This window comes from Brassica napus, chromosome C5 (genome assembly GCF_020379485.1).
Source record: "Brassica napus cultivar Da-Ae chromosome C5, Da-Ae, whole genome shotgun sequence".
Taxonomy (NCBI): Eukaryota; Viridiplantae; Streptophyta; class Magnoliopsida; order Brassicales; family Brassicaceae; genus Brassica; species Brassica napus.
In genome coordinates this window covers 735,134-762,572 of record NC_063448.1, presented here as the reverse complement: position 1 = coordinate 762,572, position 27,439 = coordinate 735,134, and the positions used below count along the sequence as shown (strand labels likewise).

General features: G+C 31.2%; 4 protein-coding genes and 1 pseudogene across 6 annotated transcripts; 3 read left to right on the top strand and 2 right to left on the bottom strand.

Annotated features, from left to right (window-relative positions):
- The first annotated feature begins 738 nt into the window (after positions 1-738).
- Positions 739-1,480, top strand: BNAC05G01360D. Its single transcript, XM_013842443.3, has one exon. It carries the CDS (start codon positions 814-816, stop codon positions 1,360-1,362), a length of 549 nt encoding a protein of 182 aa, XP_013697897.1. The 5' UTR covers positions 739-813; the 3' UTR covers positions 1,363-1,480.
- LOC106401839 (transcription initiation factor TFIID subunit 13) lies at positions 1,453-2,864 on the bottom strand. The gene is made up of 6 exons (XM_013842444.3): positions 2,653-2,864; positions 2,392-2,553; positions 2,250-2,287; positions 2,013-2,072; positions 1,858-1,932; positions 1,453-1,769 (listed from the first exon to the last, which is right to left on the bottom strand). Exons 2-6 carry the CDS (start codon positions 2,495-2,497, stop codon positions 1,659-1,661), a joined length of 390 nt encoding a protein of 129 aa, XP_013697898.1. The 5' UTR covers positions 2,498-2,553; positions 2,653-2,864; the 3' UTR covers positions 1,453-1,658.
- Positions 2,852-6,498, bottom strand: LOC106401837 (probable beta-D-xylosidase 2). The gene is made up of 5 exons (XM_013842442.3): positions 6,008-6,498; positions 4,975-5,253; positions 4,720-4,889; positions 4,536-4,633; positions 2,852-4,418 (listed from the first exon to the last, which is right to left on the bottom strand). The coding sequence occupies exons 1-5, from the start codon at positions 6,407-6,409 to the stop codon at positions 3,064-3,066; spliced, it is 2,304 nt and encodes a 767-aa protein (XP_013697896.1). The 5' UTR covers positions 6,410-6,498; the 3' UTR covers positions 2,852-3,063.
- Positions 6,499-11,335: 4,837 nt separating this feature from the next.
- LOC106400089 lies at positions 11,336-13,458 on the top strand (annotated as a pseudogene).
- A 10,060-nt stretch (positions 13,459-23,518) lies between these two features.
- Positions 23,519-27,439, top strand: LOC106397663. Of its 3 annotated transcripts, XM_022703766.2 has the most exons (8): positions 23,519-23,776; positions 23,870-23,941; positions 24,717-24,784; positions 24,985-25,108; positions 26,024-26,101; positions 26,256-26,351; positions 26,597-26,685; positions 26,844-27,027. In XM_022703766.2, the coding sequence occupies exons 1-7, from the start codon at positions 23,645-23,647 to the stop codon at positions 26,663-26,665; spliced, it is 639 nt and encodes a 212-aa protein (XP_022559487.1). In that variant the 5' UTR covers positions 23,519-23,644; the 3' UTR covers positions 26,666-26,685; positions 26,844-27,027. The 3 variants fall into 3 exon arrangements, with proteins under 3 accessions (XP_022559487.1, XP_013693742.1, XP_048613619.1); XM_013838288.3 differs by lacking the exon at positions 26,597-26,685; XM_048757662.1 differs by lacking the exons at positions 26,256-26,351; positions 26,597-26,685 and having other exon boundaries at positions 26,844-27,439.

Genomic DNA, 27,439 nt, shown 5'->3' with positions numbered 1-27,439 from the left:
TTATTGATCAAGTCTCTGATTATTTCTACAATTATTATTTGATTACAACGAAGGTTCTATTGTACGTACGTATATCTCTATTATACTTGATTATTAATCAAGTCCAATCATCTAAATTTGATTGAAATTAGTCACTAAGTATTGTTCAGATCGTATTTATTACAATTACGGATAAAAACATAGTAGTACTATTTAGACAACTTTGTGTGCAAGTGTAAACAAGCTTGTAAGCTACCTTATATACAGACCGACCACGATTCTTTACTTTGTCACGAGCTTCATTAGTTCATTGTGTTAGTTAATCACCCACTTTCGAATCTCTAATAACTAAAACTGTAACTTTTGACTGATTAGAGAACGGTGATAATGAATCTTGGATTAATAGAAGAATACTGGGAACGGTCTAGTTACATACGTCTCCTTAATTGAGTCTACGCGTCTATATTACACTCAGAAGACACGTAATTAGAAAAAAATCAATTACTAATAATCAACTGTAAAAACACCACAAGAAGTTCTGAAGAAACAAACAAAAGGCTAAACAGCTCAGATCTTTCCCGCGTACAGCCCTGATAGGTCCCACTTGAAATCCAACTTTATGAAAATAAGTTTTGATGTTCTTTTCTTTCTCCGTAAACAACTTTATTTTATTGAATATTTATGTGTAAAATCTCTCTCTCTCCGCGTAGACAACTGCTAAAAGCTGCTAGCTTCTTGTATAAATACACACACAAGTGTCCACACCTTCTCCCATCAACACAGCCACCTGAAGAACCATAAGCAGCAAAAAAAAGGCAGTAATAAACCAAACTCATGGGGGAATCAAAGAAGAAAAGCAGATCAGTCGCTACACAAAGAGCTTGGAATCTTGTAAGAATGGCTCTTCTATGGGGAAGAAAAGGTGGCATCTTCAAGAAATGGCACATGTTCGAGCTACGTAACTTGGTCCCCAAGCATCTTAAAGCCCTAGCTCATCATTCTAACAGCGTTGATGATAGCGTCCGTTACCTCGGTGAGAAACAGCTCTCTTTCGACGAGACCCCGGTCTTTAACGTAAAGATGCATCGTCCTGCTTCGATGAGGTTCCTATTGCCTTGCATTGCTCCTCCCGTTGACTTTGATTACGACTTTGAATTGGACCGTCAAGATAATGATGCCGACGATGTTAGATCCTACGGCTACTATAACGATTATTGCAATGAGAAATGTGAACGTGCGGATGGTACTTATCAAGATGAAGAAGAAGATGAGAAAGGGGTTGATGTGAGAGCAGATGAGTTTATTGCTAACTTCTATCAACAGATGAAGTTACAGAGACAAATCTCTTACTTGCAATACAAAGAACACAATGACGTTGTATGATGATCATAACAAGTGTTCTAAATTTTTCACATAGAAATGTTTCTCTTTTTTTTTTTTTGTTAATTCTCCATTTTTTGTTTTCAATTTTGGTTAAATAAATGGTTACTTCATTGTTATAGACTTTTAGTTTCTTTCTGCAACCCACAAACACACAATAAAACAGAGACATATGAGTTCACTGTTACATTGAGTTACAGTCTTGATTTCAAAAGGTCACTGACTAACTTTCAGAAGATTTATCACAACAACAAAAAAAGAAAAAAAAAGCATACTCATAAGAAAGAAGGATCAATCAATCAGTCGAGTGAAGTAATCTTCTCTTCGTCAACATCAAAAGCTTTACGAGCTTGTTTCAGCTCTTCTTGCATTGCCAATAGTTCTCTACAACGGTTAAGTTTTGGCAAATCCTGCATAAAACCATATCACAAGAACATAGTCATATAGATAGAACACAAAACCATAGCCAATCTCAGGACTTCATTTTGAGTAAATTACCTTGCGGATTAGATACAAGAAGTCATCAACTAGTAGCCTTCCTCTCTTTGTGCCTATCTCTTGAGCCTTATGTGTCTTTAACATTAAAGAAAAACTCTTCTTGGATTAAAAAGATGAGAGAGAGTGAATAAATATAGATGAGAGAAAGTGAATACCAAATCAGTGACGTATTCCACAACAATGTCTTCTACAAGCGCCACAGTCTCTGGAAGCGGCTAAAAGACAGAGGACACATGAACTTTAGCATAAAAGTATATTAATAAAAAAAAAAACATGCAAGATTCTAAAGAATGTTTGGTTAGATATGCATCATGAGTTAGTACCATTCAAAGCAACACCTTGTAACTGAATAATATCCACTTATATGATATGTAGAAAAGAAGAGAGCTTACGTTTTGCTCATCACCAAATCCATACATCATATGCTGCACTGAGAATCATCAAAAAAAAAAAAAAACTCATTGTTACCACAAACACCAATTGTTACACTGTAGCCTAAAGAATGTTTAGAAAGAAAAAAAAAATCAAAATTACATTCTTTTTGAAAGAGGGGTTTGCGTTTCTCCGGCGCTTGAGAACCGCCCGTAGCTTTAGATTTCGACGACGACGAAGCCGCCGTTGCTCCTGGTGTGCTACTCATCTTCTTCTTTTCTCTCCGAATTTCTCTAACCCTAGTGTGAGTGTTTTAGGGGAAAACTTCACAAAAAAAGCATCCAAAGGCAGAATTCTCAATTCCTCTAAACCAGAGAGCTACCGGACGATAGAAGAGTCGAAAAGGGGAAGAGAGGAACTCACCGGAGATGAACAGACGGGAGTAGCAAATCGGCGACGATGACGGAAGAGAAGACTTCCGCTTTTGATAAGAAAATAAAATATTCACTTTTTTTTTTGTTTTAACGTTTGGGCCTAAGAAAGGCCCATTCATATTATATGGACATATATGGATTGTTTCTTACCTTGCAATAAACATACCCACACATATACAAACTTTTCATAGTAAAGAGCTATAAGATTTATTTTCAACAAATCATAGGCCATACAACTCAATTTCAAATATTTGATTGAATCATAAGACTCACTTTTCTTTTTTTTTCCCTTAAAAGGTTATCCTCACATCAATCGATATGATACAACAATCCAATTTGTTTCTTTAGAAACTTTTCAATTTTCTTGATAGTTATTCAATAACAAAAAAAAAAAACAGAATCAAGACTTGATGACTCCAAGAGTAGAGGCTTGAAGCGAGACGGTATGACTCTCATCTCCAATATGAATCCCATGATCACCGATCGGTATCCTTCGGATCCCGGCCCGGTCCACCACACTTAAATACTTACACACGTGTATATTCACCTGCACACGCTTGCTCTCCCCTGTCGCCACGTGTACCCTCGTGAAAGCAACCAGCTGCTTTCTCGGGGCCCATTCTCCACTTGGCGGAGCTGAGAACACAAGCATCGTGTGAGTCCCGTCTCTCGACCCAACGTTCTTGATATCAACGTGGACTCCAAGAGAGAGACGGTTACACCTAGCGTGCGTCACACGTACAGACTTCCCTGATACGGTGCCGTTTCTACCCCGTACAGCTATAGGAATCACCTTAGGCGCGTCGGCTATGCTGTGCGTGAAGCGGGTGTAACTCAAACCGTGACCGAACGGGTAAACAACCGGACCGTCGTAAAACCGGTATGTTCGACCCGGTATACGCTTGGACCGGATTGCTCTCATGGACATTTCGGTCATCGGTAAGTTTGTTAGATACTCTTGCGGGTACCACGTCATCGGAAGCTTCCCTCCGGGGTTAGCAGCGCCGAATAAAATATCACCGATTGCTCTTCCGCCTTCCTGACCCGGATACCCGGCCCAAACAATTGCTGAGATCTTCGGGTCCTTCTCTGCGAAAGATACATCAATAGGCCCACCAGACATTAAAACTAAAATAACTGGGCCTTTAGAGGCCCGGGCAACTCTAGAGATAAGCTCTTGTTGTTTCCCAGGCAAAAGCAAACTGTTTCTGTCTTTGAACTCAGCTTCAATAGACTGGTCCAAACCCATCAGGAGAACCGTCGCATCAGATCCACGAGCTGCGTCAGCCGCACTATCGAACAATCTATCGTCCATGCAGTGCACGTCCGCACAACCTTTGTTGTGAACGGTTCGTGCATAACCGGCTATTCCTTGAACCGGACTGGTATATCCACAAGCAATACCTGCGTAGTTACCAATCATTGTGACAGTTGCGTCCGAGTTTGGTCCGATAACGGCTACCGTACGGTGGCGGTGACGTGAGAGAGGTAGAGACGGGCCGAGGTTCTTGAGGAGGACGATTCCTTGATGAGCTGCTTCGAGAGCTAGTCCCTTGTGAACCGGTGTGCACACGTGCGCTGATCCAAGGTGTCCGTAAGGCTGAGTCGCTATATCGCCGTCGAACATTCCTAGTCTCATTTGTACTGTTAGCGTGTTGATTACGGCATTGTCGATGTCTGACTCACGCAACAGGTTTTTGTTCACCGCATCGATGGTATGAGCTCCTAGAAACGGTCCACAATCCAAATCCAAGCCTACAAACAATTCACATGATTAGTTATAAACATACATAGAAATTTTGGTCAGTGGTCACAATCTACATAGATATCAATTTTTATTGATTATAAAACAATGTTGTAGCCATTAAATACCAGCTTTGATGGATTTAGCGGCTGCTTCTTCAGGAGTGCCAGTGTAATGTTGTGTGTCGTATAGAACACCAACAGAGTCACAATCGGAGACGATGTATCTGTTAACAAAATATAAGTCAACGGTCAGCGATGTGTATCAAATATATTATAGAAGTGTATTTTAGCTAACGTAGCATGAAATTACCCGTTGAGACCCCATTGGTTACGTATGGTTTTTTTCAGGAGGTTAGGATCGGCACATGTCGGAACGCCGTTAACTTGATTGTACGAACACATAATGCTCGCCACGTTTCCTTCCTTCACACACATACGGAACGGAACATCGAACGTGTCTTCTATATCTTGCTTGCTCACCTGACAATCACGTGCGAAATTCTCCCATGAGAAAATTTGAAATTATAAATTAAAAATCGAAGTGAGAAAATAAAAAAAATAAAACCTTAGCGTTGAAGTGGAATCTATCGACGCCGTTCCAGTTGTCGAGATCATACGCCGTGAAATGTTTGCAACAGGCGGCGACTTTCAACCGGCTACGGTCGTTTCCCTGTAAACCTCTTACGTAGCTGGCGGCGTATTTACCAGCTAGGACAGGGTCTTCACCGGGAGTTTCCTGTCCACGTCCCCAACGCGGGTCCCGCAATATGTTAACGTTTGGGCTCCAGTATGTGAGCCCACCAACTCCACCGTTATACATAGCCCTGGCCTCATTTGACACAACCTGCGCACCCTCTCGATAGCTTAAGTTTGTCGTATTAATATCAGCATTAATAAAATGCGCTATACTAATGTTGCAAGTTGATACCATGTCGTGCAACTTGATGCCTCGTTCTTATCAAAAGGTGTACGATACGTTCAGATTTCATTTTCTCGCCTTTTTAATGTTTTAATATCGTACTGTTATTTTGCTTTTTTATATACTATTCGAGTAATCAAGAGATATTTTTTTGGTGTAAATAATCAAGATATATTATAAGTCAATTCAGCTGTTTAAAATAAAATTTTATTTAGAATCAGATCTTTGTTACAAATTGGAGGCATAAAAACAAACAAAACCAAAAGAAGAATAATATTTAAAGCAAGTTACTTTAAATATATTTCTATTACTTTAAATGGCGTAGGCTAATAAGAGATTCGTTCCTACGTTTTTTTTGCATGAACTACCAGACATAACAAAACAAGAGAACCGTCGAAACATCACCTCTATTTATTATTCTCTATCATATACAATAAAATAAATTAAAATATCAAAATATAAGTTATATTTCGAGAGAAGAGAATATTTCGACCCACCGAAAGTATTCCGAATAAATTATACTAGCATCGCTACTGAATTTAATAAGTTAGATTTGTATATAATAACACTATTACTTACGTCATTTTCACAGTGAAGATATTGAGAAGTGTTTAATGCTAGCTAGATCGGTGTTTTGAGTTAATGGATAAAAGAGAGAGAGAGAGATAAAATATCTGACCCGTCCGATGGATTCCCACAAGGAGGCATTGAAGGAAGCAGCAGTGGTGATAACTTGAGGGAAACTGGTGGCCGCAGGGAAGGTCCCACCGAACTTAGTACCGGGACCCACATTTGAAACGCCGTGTAAGGCCTCCGACCACCACTCATACCCTTTGATTCCTAGCCGTGGAATCGCCGCCGCAGTGTTTCCTAACAAGCTTACTTTCTCGGCCAACGTCAGCCGTCCAATCAAATCTTTTACTCTCTCCGGTATCGGAACTGACTGCTGACAGAATCTCAGCGTCGCTGTTGCTGCGTCCTTTGTATCGCAAGCAAACGTTTCGCGGCTGTGAACGTGAATGCTGCTGCTTACAAAGAAGAAAAGAATAGCGGCCAAGAACGCCATTTTGTGGAGAATCATTTCTTTAATTTTTATTTTATTTTCCTCTTCCGGTTAACTTTGTGGGGTGGAAGAGAAAAATGTAAATGTGATGAAGGATTGTGAGAGTGAAGTTTGTGTGCTTATATAGAGAGGCAACGAAGTTATGATAACGAGTAGCTCTCTTCATGATTTTATTTATTTATTACGCTACCATTGCAATATTATATTTTAAATACAAATATTGCAAAATCAAACATATGAAGATCTAAATAACTTTTCCTTATATTTTAAAAAATAATTTTTTTATTTATCTAATTCGTAAATAATCTATTCTATTAAAACTACTGTATGACCAATTGATATTTGTTTGGTCTAATTATTTATAACCATTTTCTTAAAAATTTAACTGCCATGACATGACATGTATATATATATTATAACCTCCTCTTTCTTTGGTATTTTATAACCTCCCGATGAAAAAAAAATGAAAAAAAATAACTTACTCTTCCCTTTACTTCCTATCATTTCGGGATGCATTACTTTGAGTGGAAAAAGTATTCGACTACAATCATTGACAGCAACCAATTCATCTATTAGATGCTTTGATTTTCGCATGCCTGATACCATTATGTATATACATTATCAATAACAATTAATAGCATTTATATTCATAGTATCAAAACTATGTTTACAAATAAATAAATAATTATACCAGCTTTAAATATCGGACGGTTTGAATAAAAATATCAAATAATTTAGATAATTTTAAATTTATGGATAAAAATATTCGGGTAATTTTGTTAATAAATAGTATTTTTAGTATATTTAACTATTTAAAAATTAAGTATAATTAATATTTATGGGTATATAATTCCATTTTAAAATTTTGGATACCTATTTGGTTATCGGTTTGGTTCCGTTCAATTCAATTTTTTGGTTCCAGAGATATATGATTCACTTGATTATTTATGAATTACGTTTACATTTGGTTTTAGTTTTTTGGTTCTGGATAAATGTGTCTAAACCTATACAATATCTTATACATAAATTAGGGGTGGTCGTTCAAATACTCATTCCGATTTGGTTAGGATCTAATTCGGATTTCGGGTTTTCGGAGTTTAATATTTTAGCCTCATTCAGATATTTTTAAATTTTAGTTCTGGTTCGAATAACCCATTAAAATTATTTTAAAAACCTTAAAGTTCATATACTAAATAATATTGATAACTAAATTGTATATTGATATGTTTGTTGCTTCCTACGAGCAAAACACATACCTATTTCATTTAACTACTTTTTACATTTAACTGATTTTATGAATGTGGAACGGGTGATATTCTTTTTTTTTGTTCAACCAGGAACGAAGTGATATTCATTTTAAGCTATATATAAAAAATATACCGAAAAAACAAAACAAACAATATAACCGCGCTACATTTAGTTTACATTTAAATTTGAGGAACAAGTGGGGAGATTTGATGAGTGAACTAACCTGCTATTTTGGATATGTAATGGTTAGATAATGTTGGAAGACAGTTGTCTCGGCGTGGGTCCCGATTCCTTAGAGATATTATATGTCAAGTTAGATTGATTTTAGGGATAATTTGCAAAATACCCTATTTAGGATTTGAAATTTGATAATTGCATTTTCTATTTTTTATTTTTGAAAAATACACTTCTTTAATTATGAATTGACTTTTTTACCCAAGATATAATTCAAAATTAATATATAAATTCGAAATTAATAAAATAATATCATTAAAATAATAACAAAGATAAACATGTGAATTATGACTTGTTTTGACTTTATCACGAAGTTTATACAGATTTCCTTTTATTTTATTTTCTTCAACTTATATAAACAAGTCACGTTGTTAAAAAAGAAAATCAAGTCACGTTTGTCTCTACAAAATTTTTATCTTCTCTACCGGAACCAAGTAAGTTCTAGCTAATATGATGTATTCGGATATGTGTTTTTTTTTTATTTTGAATATGAAAAAGAATTGCACTGATTATTATTCATCGGTTTGTGCTTCTTTTTTCACGTGTCATGAAAATCCAATAAATCTGTTTGAGCCAATGATTTGATTCGTGTATCTTACAATTTTTTTAATTTATGTTGTTTATACAGAGATGAAGTACAAGATTCAAAAAGAAAGTAATGGGAAAAGAAAGGCAGAGGAAGAACAAACACATACCAACAGTTTAAAGTCACAGAAAACAAATGGTGTTGCTCGCATTGAAGTCTTATCAAACGATTACTTTCATTTGTATATGAAAGAGTTGGAAGAAATTCTGAACGGTGGATTCACAAATAATTTTCTATCTCTAACGATTTTCTTTTAAAATAAGTTTTTTTAAAATTGTTTAATAGGAATTGATAAATATTAAGATTGGGCAATTTGGTAAATTTATATATAGATAAGTGTATTTTTCAAAAAACTTAAACAAAAGTGTAGTTTTCAAATTATATTCTTATTGAGGTGCATTTATCCAAATTTTCCCTAGATTTTATTCTAATTCAACATTTTAAAATGGCGTAGTAACTCTCTTAATTTGGTTTTGATTATTTTTTTGACTAACTATTTCGTTTTGATTGTTCTTTATTTTAGATCGTAACAAAGAAAAATGTTGATTTATATTCGAAGCTATCTATTTTGCGATACGGTTTCTTTTTTCTTCAACATGTTTCCCACTTGCAGGTAAAGATAGTAGTAACTTGGCTTATACGAGATGTCACCATTCTAAATTCCTAACGATCTTTATTTTATTCTGCTTTTTCTTTTAATATACATTTTGGTTCTTTTTTTTCTTACATGTAGATGTAGCCGGTGAAGTGGAATTCCACGAATCATTTATTATATGCATATAGATATGAGAATATTTATATATTACGAGTACTTCTTTGTACCATAATACCATTTCATCGAAGATCAAATGACTTATGGAACAATCAGAGCCCGACCTGAGATTTTGGGAGTCCTATTCAAAAATATACATATAACATATATATATATATATATATATATATATATATTGCATTTCAGTTTTTATATTATAAATTTTTGGTTATATATATTTTCAAATAAAAACAATTGAATCTGTTGAGATTCAGATGTTTAAACAATAAAATAATTGTAAAAGTAACTAGAATTTTCACTTCTACCAAAAATAAGAATTTTCTCTATTTCTAAAACAAAAGTTTGAAATAAAACGGTTATAGTGAGAATAAAGTGGACATCTAGTAAGTTTCATGAGAAAAATAGAATGCGTTTTAGTTATGAGCCCCCTTTAGTTATTTATCATCACTTAAATCATAACTACCCACGACCCAACTATTATTCCATTTTTGTCACCTCTAAACTTCCCTTAAAACTTTTTACACTTCACATTACATACGTAAATATACATCTTATATATTAAAATAGAAGTCACAACCTTGATTCATGCGTGATTTTTAAAAAAATGGACCAAATAAACATATTCATAGAAAGTCATGTTATATTTAATATCTAATCTTATATTTAAACTTTGGACCTACCAGAAAATTGTATTGGACTATCAATAATTGGATTTAAACAATAGATGATCCATTGGATTTATAGATAGTATAAATTAAATAGATATAATTTAATGTTATAATACTATACCTCTATATGCTAAATATTAAAATATTTGTCGATGTTAACTTTTAAAATTATAAAGATTTTTTTTTTAAATAACAAAAATCATATTATCTTACAATGATTAATCTTTACTATCTTAAACCAATGAAAACAAATTTTAAACTATATAGTTTATTTTAAAAATTAAACAAAAACTAAATGTTTAATTATTTACTCGATAATATAAATCTATGAAGAGAAAAGTTTAATTTTTAAAAAACTTTATAAATCTGTGAAATGTTACAATATCTTTGAATATGACAATAAAATAATATTTTACTAATCTTTATATATATAGTTACGATTTTAATAATGAAATAATAGTGCAAAAATATATATATAGAAGAAGATACAAATACATGTGAAAGTTTAAAACAATCTATTCAATGAAAAAAAATATACCGTAAACTTATTATGTTTTAAAAATTGTTAGACACATATATATTATAATATATACCAATTTAGAATTGAAAACAAAATATTTATATAAAAATAAATGAAAACAAAAATCTGTGCGGTTGCGCGGATCGAGATCTAGTAGGGATTTATAATTACACAAAAATAAAAATGGGGGCCCATTCAAATGTTTCGTAGGATTGTGTTCAAGTCCGGCTCTGGGAACAATGTTTGCGGGTGATCAATAATTACATACGATGCTAAAACAAAGAGAGATCGAAAATTTTCTGTTTTCTATACACCAATCTTTTCTGGTTGTATATTAGTGTTATATTCGATATAGATGCATTAATACATTTTATATGGTTTGTATGATCTATGAGAGTTGTATTATATATTGAGTTATTGACCATGCTACAATACGTAGATGGTATAATGAGACATTTATAGTGCAAGATCATGGGAATGTATATTTCGAATATTCAAAAATTAAAAGACGACTAAAATTTGAAAACGCAACCGTGAAAATGGGCAGAAAAATCCGTGAGAAGAGGAAGGGTAAAATTAAAACAAAAATTCGAGTCACTAAGAGGTCACGAAGAAGAAGGCACCGTAATTAAAAAGAACTGAAAATAAGTATGGGCTGGGTGTCGGAAACAGACAACAAGTTGTGCTCCCGTTACTTCAGTGTCCTAAATCTCACACTCCATTGGCTCATATCATCGGTGCTCACTAAGTAAGGAGTATTTTTTCTTTTCTTTTATGAAACTATAATACTACTACTAAAGTAATAACTCATTAATTATTGCGAAAACCTTGGGAAGCATCTAATCAGCAGCAAGGAACTCCTTACTTAGTGAGCACCGATGAGTTATTACTTTAGTATTATAGTTTTACTACTACTAATACTATAATACTACTACTGAAATAATAACTCATTAGTTAAGATTTTTCTGCGGTTGTTTTTCGTCGCCTCATTGGTGAAAATTTGAAAGTAGGCATTAGAAGAAGAAGCCGATTTGGTAGTGTTGAGTCTGCAGTAAATGGAATATAAGGTTATCGAAAAGACGAGTCCCGACCAATGTCATGCCCAAGTAATTCTAACCCATCTGTTTTATGTCCCACCAAAAATCATACTATACAGTTTCTTGTTTCTTTGTACTAGCTCTGTGATCTCTAAAGCCATCAAAGAATCATAATCCGAATAATAATTGTTAAGATGTATGACTCGTGTTGGTCTTCCACCACCAAACAACACAACAATCTAATCAAATCACCACCACCCTTGCTTTATAATGAAACCAATATCAGAAAGTTTTCAAGAACCTAAAGCAAATTAGTGAGAAGAGAGAATGGTGGATGAGAAAGTGATTGTTAATGAAGTCGAGACAAGAGACTCTTATAGAGCTGCGTACGTGATCCATTTTTTGCTGGGTGCTGGTAGTTTAATACCATGGAACGCTTTGATCACAGCCGTTGATTACTTTGGCTACTTGCATGCCGACAAGCATGTGGAGAATACTTTCACCGTGGCTTACATGAGTTGCTCGGTCTTGGTTCTGGTTTTGATGATGACTTGGAACACAAGATTGAGCTATAGACTGAGGATGAACTTAGGGTTTTCCATGTTCATCATTTCCATGATGGTTTCGCCAATCATAGATTGGGTCTGGAAAGGCGAAAACAACGAGAATGTGTCTTACCTCTTGATGGTTGGATCAGTCGTTCTCTGTGGTTTAGCTGATGGGTTGGTTGGAGGAAGTTTGATCGGTTCAGCCGGAAAGCTTCCTAGACAGTACATGCAAGCAATTTTTGCCGGGACTGCCTCTTCAGGTAATTAACCTCTTCTAATTCCAATTATAATATTGCAGTTAAAATTGACACAATACTATAATTACCTTAAAGGACTTGATTCCGAACACCATATAGTATATTATTTTTAGGGTAGTTTTTCAAAGGTAGCTATAATATCTGTATATGTAATTCCATCATATCTTTACTGTAAGTAAATACTTTTTTTTTAATATTTAGATATCTCAAACAAATAAAGCTCCTGACCGTAGCTAGATTTATATCATAGACAAACAAAGGTTAATTATGATAAGAACAAAAGCTGAATTTTTTTTATCTAATTAAATTTTCTCTCTGTTTTTGCTAGGTATTACCATTTCCATCCTAAGAGTTACAACTAAAGCTTCGCTGCCACAGACGACACCGCAGGGGATGCGAAACAGTGCTCATTGCTACTTCATAATGAGCTCGACCATCCTACTCTCCTGCTTCATTTGCTGTAACGTGCTATACAAGTTACAACTGATGCAACAACACCTTAAGTTTCAACAACCTTTATACTCGAACCTGACAATATGGATGGTTGGGAGGAAGATCAAGTGGCCAACCTCGGGTATCCTAATAGTATATACCGTCACCTTTATAGCTGAGAATTTGAAGTCCCAACTTCTCCAGAGTTGGTATCCTATTTTGCTCATCACAGTGTACAACATCTCGGATTTCGTTGGCAAGTCACTCGCTGCACTCTATCTATGGTAGAGTGTAAAATCTGCTACTTGGGCTTGTATCATTAGGCTTCTCTTTTATCCTCTCTTCTCTGCGTGTCTACGTAGACCGCACTGGCTTAGAACAGAAGTGCCCGTGGTTGCTCTGACCTTCATGCTAGGCCTCACCAACGGCTATCTCACCAGTGTCCTCATGATCATGGCTCCCAAAACGGTTCATGCATCAGAGGCAGAACTTGCGGCAGTTTTCATGGTTGTTTTTCTAGGAATAGGTCTTGTTTGCGGTTCAGTTCTTGGGTGGGTCTGGCTCATATGAACTTCTTATTGTCTGAGTCAAAAAGTTCACTATGGATATGTATTATTAATAGTATGTATCCAGTTTCTAACTCACAAGTGAGAAAGGTGCCAGTTTGAAGAGATGGTCCAATAGAAAAGTGGTAATGTGAAATAGTCTTTCAGAAAAAGAAATGATAATCACTCTTGAACCAATAATTTCAGTAAAACATTTACGGAGTACAATACATGGGTTAAATACCCAAGATGACGTTATTCGATAACTTAGATAAGCATAGTTATAAATACTACATGTGCCACTGTTCTAAACTAGTAAACTTCTAATTACAATTTCATCAATACCTATAATAATGGGGTGAAAGGGAATCCAAATCCACTTGCAGCTAATCTACCTTGTCTCATTGGGTGGAACTTAAATAATTATTTGAGGCCATGTGAAATGTTTTATACTCTCTTTATATACCCCTGTATATTTGTGTGTTAATAAATTTAGTCTACATCATTATCTTATCTTTTTGGATTATAAACTTCCCTGTAAACTTATGAAATCCTGTATAGATATATAAAACAATTAGAGGATATCCCCACCATTCCCCACACATTTTTTTTAAACGGGCTATTAGCTAGCTTTTTTTGTTTGAAAAAGGCACATTAGCTAGCATATTATTTGGTAATATATATCTATACTATTATTTGAGAATTGAATTTGCTTACTTGTCATCTTCTCCATAATTTTAGTGAATTTGCTTATTTGTCATGATTTTAGGATAAATCATTAGTATAATTGATATTATTATTTAAAATTTTATGTTAATATACATATTTATCATGATATTTAGATAATTAATAATAAACATTAACTTATTCTACCGATATATATACTATTATTTTTAAAAATATATTTTAATATAGAGTTATCATCATATTTAGAACATTTAATAATTAAATAAAAATAAAAATTAATATTCAGAATATCTACCGATAATATTATAATCACGTTTATCTTATATTAGTTTACGATTTAATGATCTATACTATTATTTGATAATTGAATTTGCTTATTTGTCATCTTCTCCATAATTTTAGTGAATTTGCTTATTTGTCATGCTTTCTATGATTTTAGGATAAATCATTAGTATAATTAATATTATTATTTAAATTCTATGTTTATATATATTTATCATGATATTTAAGATAATGAATAAACATTAACTTATTCTACCGATATATATACAATTTTTTTAAAAAAATATTTTAATGTAGAGTTATCATCATATTTACAACATTTAATAAGTAAATAATATTAACAATTCATATCAACAATATTTACTGATAATATTATAATTACGTTTATCTTATATTAGTTTATGATTTAATGATTAATATTCTAGCAAGTTCTCTAATTTTTATTGGAAATATTGATCCAAATACAAATTATTATAAAATTTATATACAAGTATACTAACATATTTAATAAATCAGTTTCTTCGGTTTATTCGGTTGAATCAATTAATATATTGAACCATATCTATATACTGTGAGTTTTTTAAAATAACATCCATTTGGTTTATTCGCTACTACAAAATCCAAACTATTTTTTCTATTTCAGTTTGGTACGGTTTTAAATGGTTCAATTTTACTGGATTGAACGCTCCTAGACTATTGTTATTTTGTTGACGTTTTATACGTTGTAAATATTTATAATTTCTTTTAATACCACTTGACTTTTTTTCAGTCCAAATACAATAAATGTTGAATTTCAAATCCAAGTTTTCTGATTTGATTATTACTATAGAAAATGTTTTGATCCAATTCACATCCCATAAATAAATTATAAAGCAAAAGAACATAATTTAATATATTCATTATCAATATGAATATTGAAATTTATTTTAATATTATTAATTTAAAATTGTATTTAATTTAATAATTTTTAATAAAATGAACATTAAAATTTAAAATTGTTAAAATATTATATATATATTTTTTTAATTTTAATATTTATTATATATATATTAGACCGCACAAGGTGCGGGACATGAGCTAGTTGTTAAGAGTTAAATTACAACTGATGAAACATAAGAATCCAATATATATTAAAATATATACATATATGCATAATGTATTGGTAAATATGGCCAAGAGTTAAATTACAACACATGATCACATATAAAGTATACAATCAATGTTAATACAGTATTTAGCATTTGACATATATATCTTAGCACATGCACCGCCTATTTATTTAATATGATTAATATATTAGGTATATGACAGTCGACAGACAGCTTATTGACGCGTATATGCTTGACATAATAGCTACACCATAATTTACTGTTGTAATGTAAAAACGAAGAACCACAGCTCCACACCATAACTAATTATCATCATCTGTAGTAAATAAACAAAAACCAAAATGGTGGTTTAAAACGGTTTTGTATAAAGTATCAAAACATGTTTCAAATTAACAATTCTTCTGACAAATGAAATTAACACGACGAAGCGTATAAACAAATTAAAACTTAAGATCATACTTATCCAACAAAAAGAAAATCTACATACACCAACTAAAACGTGAATCTGAAATTACTGCTTGAACGAGATTCTAACATTCCACTAAATGATTTGGACCGAAGCACTCTTGAGATCTTTTGTAGGAGTATCCATCATGGACCATGATTATTACATTAAATTTCAAATATTTATTTTACATATTTTATCTGAGTTAAGATTTGTATTTTTAAGAAATGCACTGGATCTCGATCCGCGCAACCACGCGGATTTTTGTTTTTATTTATTTTTATATACATATTTTGTTTTCAATTCTAAATTAGTATATATTATAATATAAATGTGTCTATCAATTTTTAAAATATAATAAGTTTACGGTATGTTTTTTCATTGAATATATTGTTTCAAACTTTCACATGTAATTTGTATCTTCTTCTATATATATATTTTCAGATTATTATTTTATTATTAAAATCGTAACTATATATATAAAGATTAGTAAAATATTGTTTTATTACCATATTCAAATATATTGTAACATTTCACAAATTTAGAAAGTTTTTTAAAAAATAATATTTTCGCTTCATAGATTTATATTATCGAGTAAATAATTAAACATTTAATTTCTGTTTAATTTTTAAAATAAACTATATAGTTTAAAATTTGTTTTCATTGGTTTAAGATAGTAAAGATTAATCATTGTTAGATAATATGATTTTTGTTATTTAAAAAAAAATCTTTATAATTTTAAAAGTTAACATCGAAAAATATTTAAATATTTAACATATGAAGGTATAGTATTACAACTTTAAATTATATTTATTTAATTTATACAATCTATAAATCCAATGAATCATCTATTGTTTAAATCTAATTATTAATAGCCCAATAAAAATTTCTAGTAGGCCCAAAATTTAAATGATAAGATTAAAGATTAAATATAACATGACTTTTTAAGAATAAGTCCATTAGGTTCATTTTTTAAAAAATCACACATGAATCAAGGATTTGACTTCTGTTTTAATATATAAGATGTTGCATAACTGTTTTTTTTGGTGTAATTTGCATAACAGATTTGTCTTATAACATCTCCAAAAAACACTTTATAACTTTAAATATGAAATTTTTTGCTCTCCAAAAATAAATTTTAAATCGAGGAGTGAAACTCTATATTTGAAATTTTACTAATCAAAACTTTAAATATGAAGTTTCATATTTTTGTTTGCATTTTTCCCTACAATTATACATCACATTTATGATCCACAAATATTCTTTACATTTATCGTTTTAATCCTTAAAATATTCATGAGATATAAATTAAATTTTTACACATAAAATTAAATAAAACCTTAAAATAAGATTTAAAATATTTTAAAACTAAATTTATACGGCAACAATATACAAACAAAACTTAATAAATTTTTTAAAAAAAAATTACATGAAGACATAACTATTAAACAAATCTATATATTATAACAACACTAACAGTCAGGTAAACTTGATCCGAGACCTCCAAAATCTCCAAAATATTGTTCAAACAAATTTCGTGTAGCCGAAGATGGTTGTTGTTATTTTTTTAATATATTTTTCGTAAAATTCTTTATTGTTCAGATTGAATGTATTCACAGGTATTAATATTATCGGTAGAAGTTAAGTTTTTTAACAATAATTTATTTTTCTATTTTACTTTTTTAAATCTAATGTACTTACAAGTATTAATATCACTCGTTTTTAATATTTTTTAGCTTGTAATCTACAGATTAAAAATAAAGAGAGTTATTTTTACTTCAAAATGCACTGGATAATCATATATGCATTAAGAAAATAATTTTATGGAACATTGTGGTATTTCTCTTAAATTTTAATATTAATTATATTATTTCTATTTAAATTTTTATATTTTAATATACTATTTTACTATCTAATGTTGTTGTAATATTTTTATATGTGCTGGTAAAAGTTTTATGAACTTAAATTAATTATGACAAATATAATGATCATAGTATAACATACAAATAGTTTAAAAGTTATGTATGAAGTTTTGATTTTGGGGAACAACACATTTAAACTTCAAATATAAAGTTTTAAAAACTTCAAAATAAAGTGTGTGTTTTAGAGATGCTCTTATGACACTAATTAATTTTTTGATATTGGTATTTATAAGAAAAGGGCAATATATTATAGTAGTATATTTGTAGGAGGTTTATATGAGTGCACACCCAAGAAATACCCTGCATATTGTAAAATATTTGGGATAATAACAAAACAAGGTAATCTGACGAAAAGGGTGAATATCTTATGAAATTTAGATGGAAAGCAACAAATCAAATTGATAGATTGTGAATAAAGCAAAGTGTTAGAAACAAAGGAGGGACTACAATGTCTTTTGATGTAATAAGTTGGGTATTAAAGGGGGAAAAGGAGCCGGCAGTTGTAATGTTAAACATTATCCACCACCATCATATTCATATGATGTGACATTACTAGATAAGATCTTCGTGTGATTGCTGATTAAATCTTAACTCCCATCATTCTTTTTAACATAAAAGTACTAGAATTATTTAAACGAAGAAAAAGCTCAACAAATGTTTTTTTTTTTTTTTTTTTTTTTTTTTTTTTTAATGGTATATTAAAATCAAAGTCGTAGTGAAACAGAAAACCGAACATACTTTTTATTGGGAAATAAAACGAGAAGTACTGTTAATATAGGGCCATTCTGATAGGAATTGCACAAACTCAATAATCCAGAAAAAAACAATGTTTCATTTTTTGTTAAAGGTAAAACTGAAAAGCAAAAGAAAAGATGGCACGTAATGGGCATTCTTATTCTTATCCATATTACACTTGCATCATCGATTAAAGGAGGGATAAGGAATGAAAAATGTCATCTGTTTTTGTTTCTTCTATATAAATTTATGTAGAGATTGTTCATCTGTCAGTGGACCTACGAGATACAAAAAAAAAATATACCATATAAGATAATCTTATTTCCATAATATTTTCATTTATCTATATCAGAGTTCTTTAAATATTCAATTTTCATTTGATACGAAACACCATCTACGGAACCACTAAACAAGTGTATACACATTTCGTGTGAGACAAAAATACCTTTCATATTTATCCTCTTCGAGCTATAATAATGTGTTACATTATAAACTATACTATTTTAAAAACTATATTTAATTATTATGGGAAGATGGAAAATAGATACGGATCTATTAACAGAATGCTTGTGAAGAAGGCAAAGCTAGGAAAGTAGGAAGTGTTGAAAACAATGCAGCAGTAGCATTTGGTAAGATATCTTCAATGGGAAGAAAAAACAGAATGAATGAAAACCATTTCGGAAAACATTCTCCATTATTGTCAAAAAAAAAAAAAAAAAAAAAACATTCTCCATTAACTAAAGAGATGAATTAAACAAAAAAAAAAAAAAAAGAAGGAAACAATTATGTCTGGATTGAAAATTCAGTAAGATAAAAGTCTGATTGGGTTCAAAGCTACTAGGTCATTCCCATTGGATATAATATTATGTGGTTATTTTGATTGCTTATTTGGCAATGCCGAGAGCAGATAGCCTACCTATGGGCCTTTGGATCATTAATTACCATCACCGAATTTGAACACCCCATGATGACCATCGCCTAATTGGAAAAGCCCATTTCAATTCGACTAAAGTGGGAGTCAATCAAAAATGTAATTTGTTAATGAAATTTGCTATATGCTTCATAAGATTATACAACACACATAAATCCGCGCGATTTTATATGTTAAAAAAAAACTTCAGTACAGAAAACAGAATACGACGTAGTATATTCTGTAAAAAACTTCATGCGTTGATTAATTACATGAAACTGGTGAAAGAATATAAAACTAGATCTCGATCCGCGTAACCGCATAGATTTCTTTTTCTATTTATTTTTATATTTTGTTTTCAATTCTAATTTTATCAATTTTTAAAACATAATAAGTTTACTGTATATTTTTTTCATTGAATAAATTGTTCAAACTTTCACATGTATTTGTATCTTCTTCTATATATATATATTTTTGGATTATTATTTCATTATTAAAATCGTAAGTATATATATAAAGATTAGTAAAATATTGTTTTATTGTCATATTCAAAGATATTGTAACATTTCACAAATTTATAAAGTTTTTAAAAAATTAAACTTTTCGCTTCATAGATTTATATTATCGAGTAAATAATTAAACATTTAGTTTTTGTTTAATTTTTAAAATAAACTATATAGTTTAAAATTTGTTCTCATTTAAGGTAGTAAAGATTAATCATTGTTAGATAATATGATTTTTGTTATTTAAAAAAAATCTTTATAATTTTAAAAGCTAACATCGACAAATATTTAAATATTTAGCATATAGAAGTATAGTATTACAACATTAAATTATATCTATTTAATTTATACTATCTATAAATTCAATGAATCATCTATTGTTTAAATTCAACTATTGATAGCCCAATAAAAATTTCTGGTTGACCCAAAATTTAAATGATAAGATTAGATATTAAATGTAACATGACTTTATAGGAATAGGTCCATTAGGTCCATTTTTTTTAAAAAACACACATGAATCAAAGTTGTGACTTCTGTTTTAATATATAAGATGTATTAATCTTCGGCCATAGATCTAACTAGTCCATATCATAATAAATCAGCGTTAAAAAAGACCTAACTAGCCCTGCGATTTTTGTCCAAACCAGCCGAACCGGACCGAACCGAAATTTTTGGTTTTCGGTTTCGGTTTTGAGTTCGGTAGGATTTTGAAAAATAATTTGGTTTTCAGTTCGATTCGTTTCGATTTTCGTTTTTTAAGTTAAAAATAAAAAACAAAAATAACTAAAAATAACCGACAAACCGAACCGAATTTAATCGAAAACCCCAAAATAACCAAATTTAATCGAAAATATCTGTTTTTTAAAGAAAATTAGACCGGAATTAACCGCAAAAAAAACTGGTTATTTTCAAAAATAAAATTGAAAATCGAAATTAACTGATAACCGAACCGAACCAAAATTTATTTCGGTTAATTTCGGAATTGATTTTCAAAATTTTGGTTAACCGAAAACTGACGGTTCGGCTCCGAAATCGAAGGGCTAGACCAAACGAAGAAAAAATATATGGAATTCGTGAGAACACAAGGATATTCTGTAGGAAACGACAACCAGTGTATAGATTCTATGTATAGGGTATTTATGTTAAACGGCGAGAAGTGTGTAGAGATTCCTAACAAACACCCTTCACAAACTAAAAGAATCTGAAATTTGCAGTTTGATATATTTCTTAGTTCCACAATCTATCATTCGAATTTAGATTCTAGCTATGTAGAGAGTATTTGAAAGGGAGTAAGGGACCATTCCACTTGCTAAGCAAATATCTCCTCCTCTCTCCATGGGCCCTCTAAAAGCTTATAACAGCTTTATCCAAATGCGTAAACTCGCACGGGGCCGTTACGTGGAGGACGATACATAGATAAGATCAATACAATACTTATTAGGATAAGCCAAAATGTCTGCATCCAAGTGTACTCAAAAAGTGGAGAAAAGCTAATAGTTTCTGATATGTATTACATATATTCCTATATTATATACTCTTATTTTCCAACAACTATAACATATACTACACATTTTGCATTACCATCATCACGGTCATATCAATAGATAGAATTCACTGTTATGGTAAGACAAGAATTCAAATTCCATCCTTTTGCTTGGACCGAGTAAATCTAGTTAAAAGCTATTACATCCAAAAAAAAAAAAGCAATTACATCCAAATGGGGCCATGGAAAGGTTTTTAAAACGTCTAAATGAGCAAACAAATAAAACAATAGACCCCGTAACTCGAAGCCTTGATAAAACGCTAAACTAATAGTGGGAGTCTACGCATTTAGGTAAGCTGTAGAAGTTTTTGGACGAACTAGAGGGTCCATGAAGAGGAGATATTTGCTTAGCAAGTGGAATGGAAGTTGTTTAATACTAATAGATAACTCGTTAACAAAGATTAATAAAGTCCAGTAAGTTGACACATAGATCACAAAATATGGTAGCTATCTATATGAGTTATTTATCATTGTTCGAATGGTGGAGAATCGGTTATATTCAGTGGCGGATGCAGGTGAGCCAAGTGGGTGGCATTTGCCCTCATGAAAAATTCAAATTCGTAATAACATGTATGAACTTTTGTTGTTTTGCCCTACTAAAAATCATATTTTAGCCTTGTTTTCTATGTTTAGATTTGATTTGCCTCCAACAAAATAAACCTACATTCGATGTCAAAAAAAAATAAAAATAAATAAACCTACATTCCACCACTGGTTATATTATACTCCCTCCGTTGCTAAAAGATTTATGTCCTGGAAAAAAATTTTGTTTTAAAAAGATACATTTTTTATTTTTTCAATGTATGATTTTATGAAAACTTGTAAGTTTCAAAAAAATTAATGGTGTTTATTGAATTTATATTGGGTAAAAATTATGAAAAATTGTTATTCACAAAAAACAATGCATATTTAATGAATTTTCTTAATATATGTAAAAAATTTAGAATATGCATCTTTAAAAAACAGAGGGATTACATCTAATATCCGTCTGGGCTTGTCGCTGTCGCACTTATGTGAACATTGTGACTAATGACGATTATAGTCTTTGGCATCTTATAGAATATCGGGACACGCCAAACGGAAGTCGGAATATAGTAAAAAAAAAGTTTGAATATAGTAAATTACCTAATTACATGACACATCAGTGTAAATAGTAAATACATAGAAGTAACCCTCAGTGTAATTTTCTCTAAATTAAAATGTGCTTTCCAATACAATATTAAACAAAAGATTAGATGACAGAAGATACAGCGTATGCTTTGACCTGTCTGATCTCGGAATATAGCAAATTGTCTTAAATACATAACACATCTAATTAAAATGTGCTTTCCAATGTTAAACAAAAGATAGATGACAAAAGACACAGCGTAATGCTCTTTGACATGTGTTATCTCGGAACTATACAGCCTTTTGTATATCCATTGTTACAGCTTTTGGCAAAAGCGCATTGTGGTTTTCATTTCACAAAACCCTTTTAAGTTATTTCTTAAACATGTTCCATTACTAAGATCTTTTGAGATCCAAGTCCAACTCATTAATTCTTAAATCTGATTTCAAAGATAATTACCTAATTAATTTGGTTCATGTCAGAAAAAAATGTTTAAAGTATTCAAAATACCAAAGCTATAAATGAATGTGTTACAACTACATAGACTGGAATTTTCAAAATGGTTCATCTACCATATTTTCAAAACAAAGCATATATATGCTTTATACTTGTATGTTATAATTTCTCATATACGAGTGTTAAAAATACATATTAAACGAAATACGTAGTTGTTCTACTATGATATTGTTAGTTGTAAAACAATAGCTTAGACAAGTATTTTTAATTAATGTACAGGTCAAACACACAAAGTTACAACTATAGAATCTATCTGACCAGGCAAAACAAAACCCCCGAGGTCAAAGCTTAGACTACTGAAATTTCAAATTTGTTAATTACAGCTGACTACTACTTACTGCCTCCGTTTTTATAATACATTACGTTTTATAAGAACTTTTTTTTTCCAAATTACATAACGTTTTTAATTTCTATTTAAAAATGAATAATTCAGTTATGTAAATAAACAATGGCAATTCAAAGGATAAATTTGTAATTCACTCCTTAGGAACACCTTTTTAAGTTGGACTCTTCCTCTCTCCCACCATATTATGTATTCTTCTCTCGGAGAAAGGAAAAACAGAGTAAAGCTTTTGAAAAGCAGAGCTTAATAAGAGCGCCTTTTTTCGTCAGCTAAGTTCAAACGCAGAGACGAAGGATCGGAGAGATGGGAGATGTAATAATATTCATCGAAGATACAGATATAAATTCGAGTTTCTCTCGCTGCAGAATATGTCACGAAGAAGAAGAAGCAGAGAGCTACTTTGAAGCTCCTTGTTCTTGCTCAGGCACCGTCAAGGTATTAAAAACAACATCTCAATCTTGAAACCAGCTTCTTTCTTTTGGGTTTTGTAATCTGAATTTTAATATATAATTTGCTTCGTTTGATCAGTTCGCTCACAGAGATTGCATACAACGATGGTGCGATGAGAAAGGAAACACGATTTGTGAAATATGTCTCCAGGTTTTGTTTCTTCTAAGCTTTATTATACATGTTTTATTCAATAATCAAAACGATAATACGTGTTTCAAAGACGTGTATTATTATCCTTCGTGTCCTGTTATCTTTTTGCATTATCAAAAAAAAAAAATATTCGATTCGCGTAAAAAATCGTAATCAATAAACCAATACATCCTGTTAATAATATCATAACCGATTTTTTTTAATATAATTTTATTTGTTTAATTTCGATGGATTAATACATTCAGAAAGTGTTTCAACAAAAGAAAAACATTCACAATAAAAAATTGGTAACTGGATGATCCATCGTTTTATGGGCCCCATTAAACTTGGTGCACGTATTTTCTAATTATGGCTGGATGATTAAGAAAAAACGATTTTGATGCTATTTATTACTAACTCTGTTCCCGAAATTAAGATTTTTTAAAAAAATTTATTGTTCCACAAATATAGATTTTCTATATTGTTAAAGTATTTTTTTATATTTTTGAAAAACATTAATTGAAAATATTTGAATTGATTAAATTTCATTGGTGGAAAGTTATTGGAAAGTGTATAATAAAGTAACAAATAAATTAAATTATAAATATTTATTAAATTCTTAATAAACGTGAATACTCTAAAAAATCTTATTTTCGGGAACTGAAGGAGGATGAGAAAATTCATCCAACGGTTTTGATTTTATTTTGTTAGTCCTCATTCCTCAAGGTTTTCGGTTTAATAAAAAAATTGGTTTAGTCTCTGGTTTGCAAAAGAAGTTTATAGTCTTGCATTGCAGGATTATAAACCTGGATACACCACAACTTCAAAACCATCTCGTTTAGTTGAAGCAACAGCCACGACCAGGTAATTAATTTTCTTTTAAAGCAAAAAAGTAAGATTCATTAAGCTTCGAAGATTGTAATTACATTATAGATTGAGAACTTGTTCAAAAAAAAAATTATAGATTGAGAACTGAAATTGTTTTTATTTTACAAACGTTTCTTCACAGACGTATTAATCTTTTTATTATTTCTGATTCAAATAAATAACAACAATGATCCTAGGACGAGGAGACAATACGGAGGAAGAAGAAATCGAAGATTAGTGGACAGAACTGAATCAGAATTTCCAGAATGCAACTCTGAAGCTAACAGAGGCGATTCTTGTTGTAGATACTTGGCTCTCATTGTAAGTACTTATTCATTTGTTTCTATATATATGAGATACTCGTAATATGATTATTATTTTCGTTTTTTAGGAATAATTAGATTATTAGATGATATAGACATTAAAAAATTAGTTAAACTGAATGATGCGAGGATAAGAAAATAATTTGGTTTAGTGAGGTGAGGTCCAAATCAGAGATGGGAACTACTACTATTGACTAAACATAACATTTAAGGTTTGCATGATTAATAACCACAAACGAGATAAGACATCCACTTGGTTTATCATTTTTCTAAACTTAGTGAAACGGCTGTTTGATAAATGATAACAACATATACCACTAACCTTTTTTAACAAAAGAAAAATAAAACTTTCGTTTATTATCCTTTTGAGTACCGTTTGTCACCCACCACCAATTGCATCCACTATCCAACCGGTCTTTAAAAAACTAGGTTTCTCTATATGAACGATATCTTTGAAACAACCTATTAAGATTATAATACACTATTACACTGCATGCTATCTTTCATTCTCTTGAAGTTTGAACGACTTCAGAAAAATAAGATTAGAGAGATTGTTAGGATTCGTGAAAAAAAATAGATACTTAGGTTTGGTTAGTTTGTTTGGTCGACCAGGCACCTAAGCCTTCAACAAGAGGAACTCTTTGGTCTCACCTACCAACAAATATGGTTTCTTCTTTTGGAACCCAAAGAATGTCTGTTATGGTTCACAGTTGTTAGTGGATCACGTTGCCCATGTGTCGTGTCGTTTAATAGCTTTAACCCATATTTGTTAAAGCTATGCCCAAATTGAACCTGGCCAATTTTATTTGGACTAAATATAGTATCATAACATGTATTTATTCTTATGATACATCTTTTACGGCGTGGCCTTTATTTTATTGGAATTATTTTTTTATATTTATTATTTTTACAGCTATCGGTGGTTTTGTTGATAAAGAATGCGTTTGATGTGGTTTATGGAACGGACGAGTATCCCTTCACGATTTTCACGGTATTTTGCTCTTCCTTTTCTACCTATAGTATATAACTTAATAAACAATAAATGATTGATTAGATAATTTTAGACTTTTAGTAGTCTTTAATTACTACTCCATCTAGTTTTGTATGCTTTAAATTTTAAATTAGTTGGGGAAAATTAATGGCAGCTATTAACACTGAAGGCCATTGGTATACTATTGCCAATGCTCGTAATCATTCGGACTATCGCAGCTGTCCAGAGCAGTCTCCGACGTCAGTTTATCGTAAGCTCCTAGAAAAAATTTCCACTTCTTATCATCATCGTTTACCATATTCTAAAATAATTGGGTCAAATATTCAGAGATTTGGTATAGTTTGGTTTAATGTTACCCAAAATTTGAATACAATAATAAATATTGTAGCACTTCTCTGTGTAACAACAATAAGAGCAGCATTAACCATAGAGCTTAAGGGGTGTTTAAAAAATAAAAATAAAATAGTGGGTGGATCCCATCATTTTCGAAAATAGGGAGGTTTCTACTGCCTAAATAAGCAGCGATTTTGGAGAAGTTTTTCAACTGTTCGCGGACCCCACTGACACGGACTGACCCGTAATTGGTGGGTTTTTAATTTTTTATTTTTAATCAGAAAAAAGAAAGAAAAAAAATAAACTAGGATAAAGATGCTCTAACTGACTGAAAATATTATGAATTCTGATATGATATCGTCTTTAGTTGTATCTCTATGTTCACTTTTTACTGTTGGAATTTAAATAGGAATCTGAAGAAGATACGTTAAGCTCTGAAGATGATGATGGCTTGGAGGAGGAAGAGCAACAGCAACATTTGGTTTGATTTTTTTGCTCTCCGTCATCATCATGTTATTACTCAACACATATACAAATAGGAATCTGTAACCACTAGAAACTGTTAATTAATATTCATAAAGATCTTTAAGCTATAAAACAAGATTAGAGGTGAAATAAAGTACCTCTCATATTTCAACTTCATCCAACATCTCATATACTTGGTTGGGAGAAAATAGATACGTTTTGGCATTTAAAGTAAATATAGCGCGAAATTTAGCGGACAGGTGGAGAGATGGACGGTAGCGATCTAATAGAGATTTACATATTTAAAACCCATTTTCCGTACATAAAAAGAGTGTGGCTGCCGGGATTCGAGCCCGGGTCTCCACGGCCACAACGCGGGATACTTACCACTATACTACAGCCACTTTGTTGGTTATTATTTACAATTCCTTATGTATTAATTGTATAGATTCAGAACAATGTATTTTCACATGCAAATGCTTTTCCAAATGCAAAATAACTTTGTCATTCATATTCGTATATGTTTGTTTTTAGAAGACA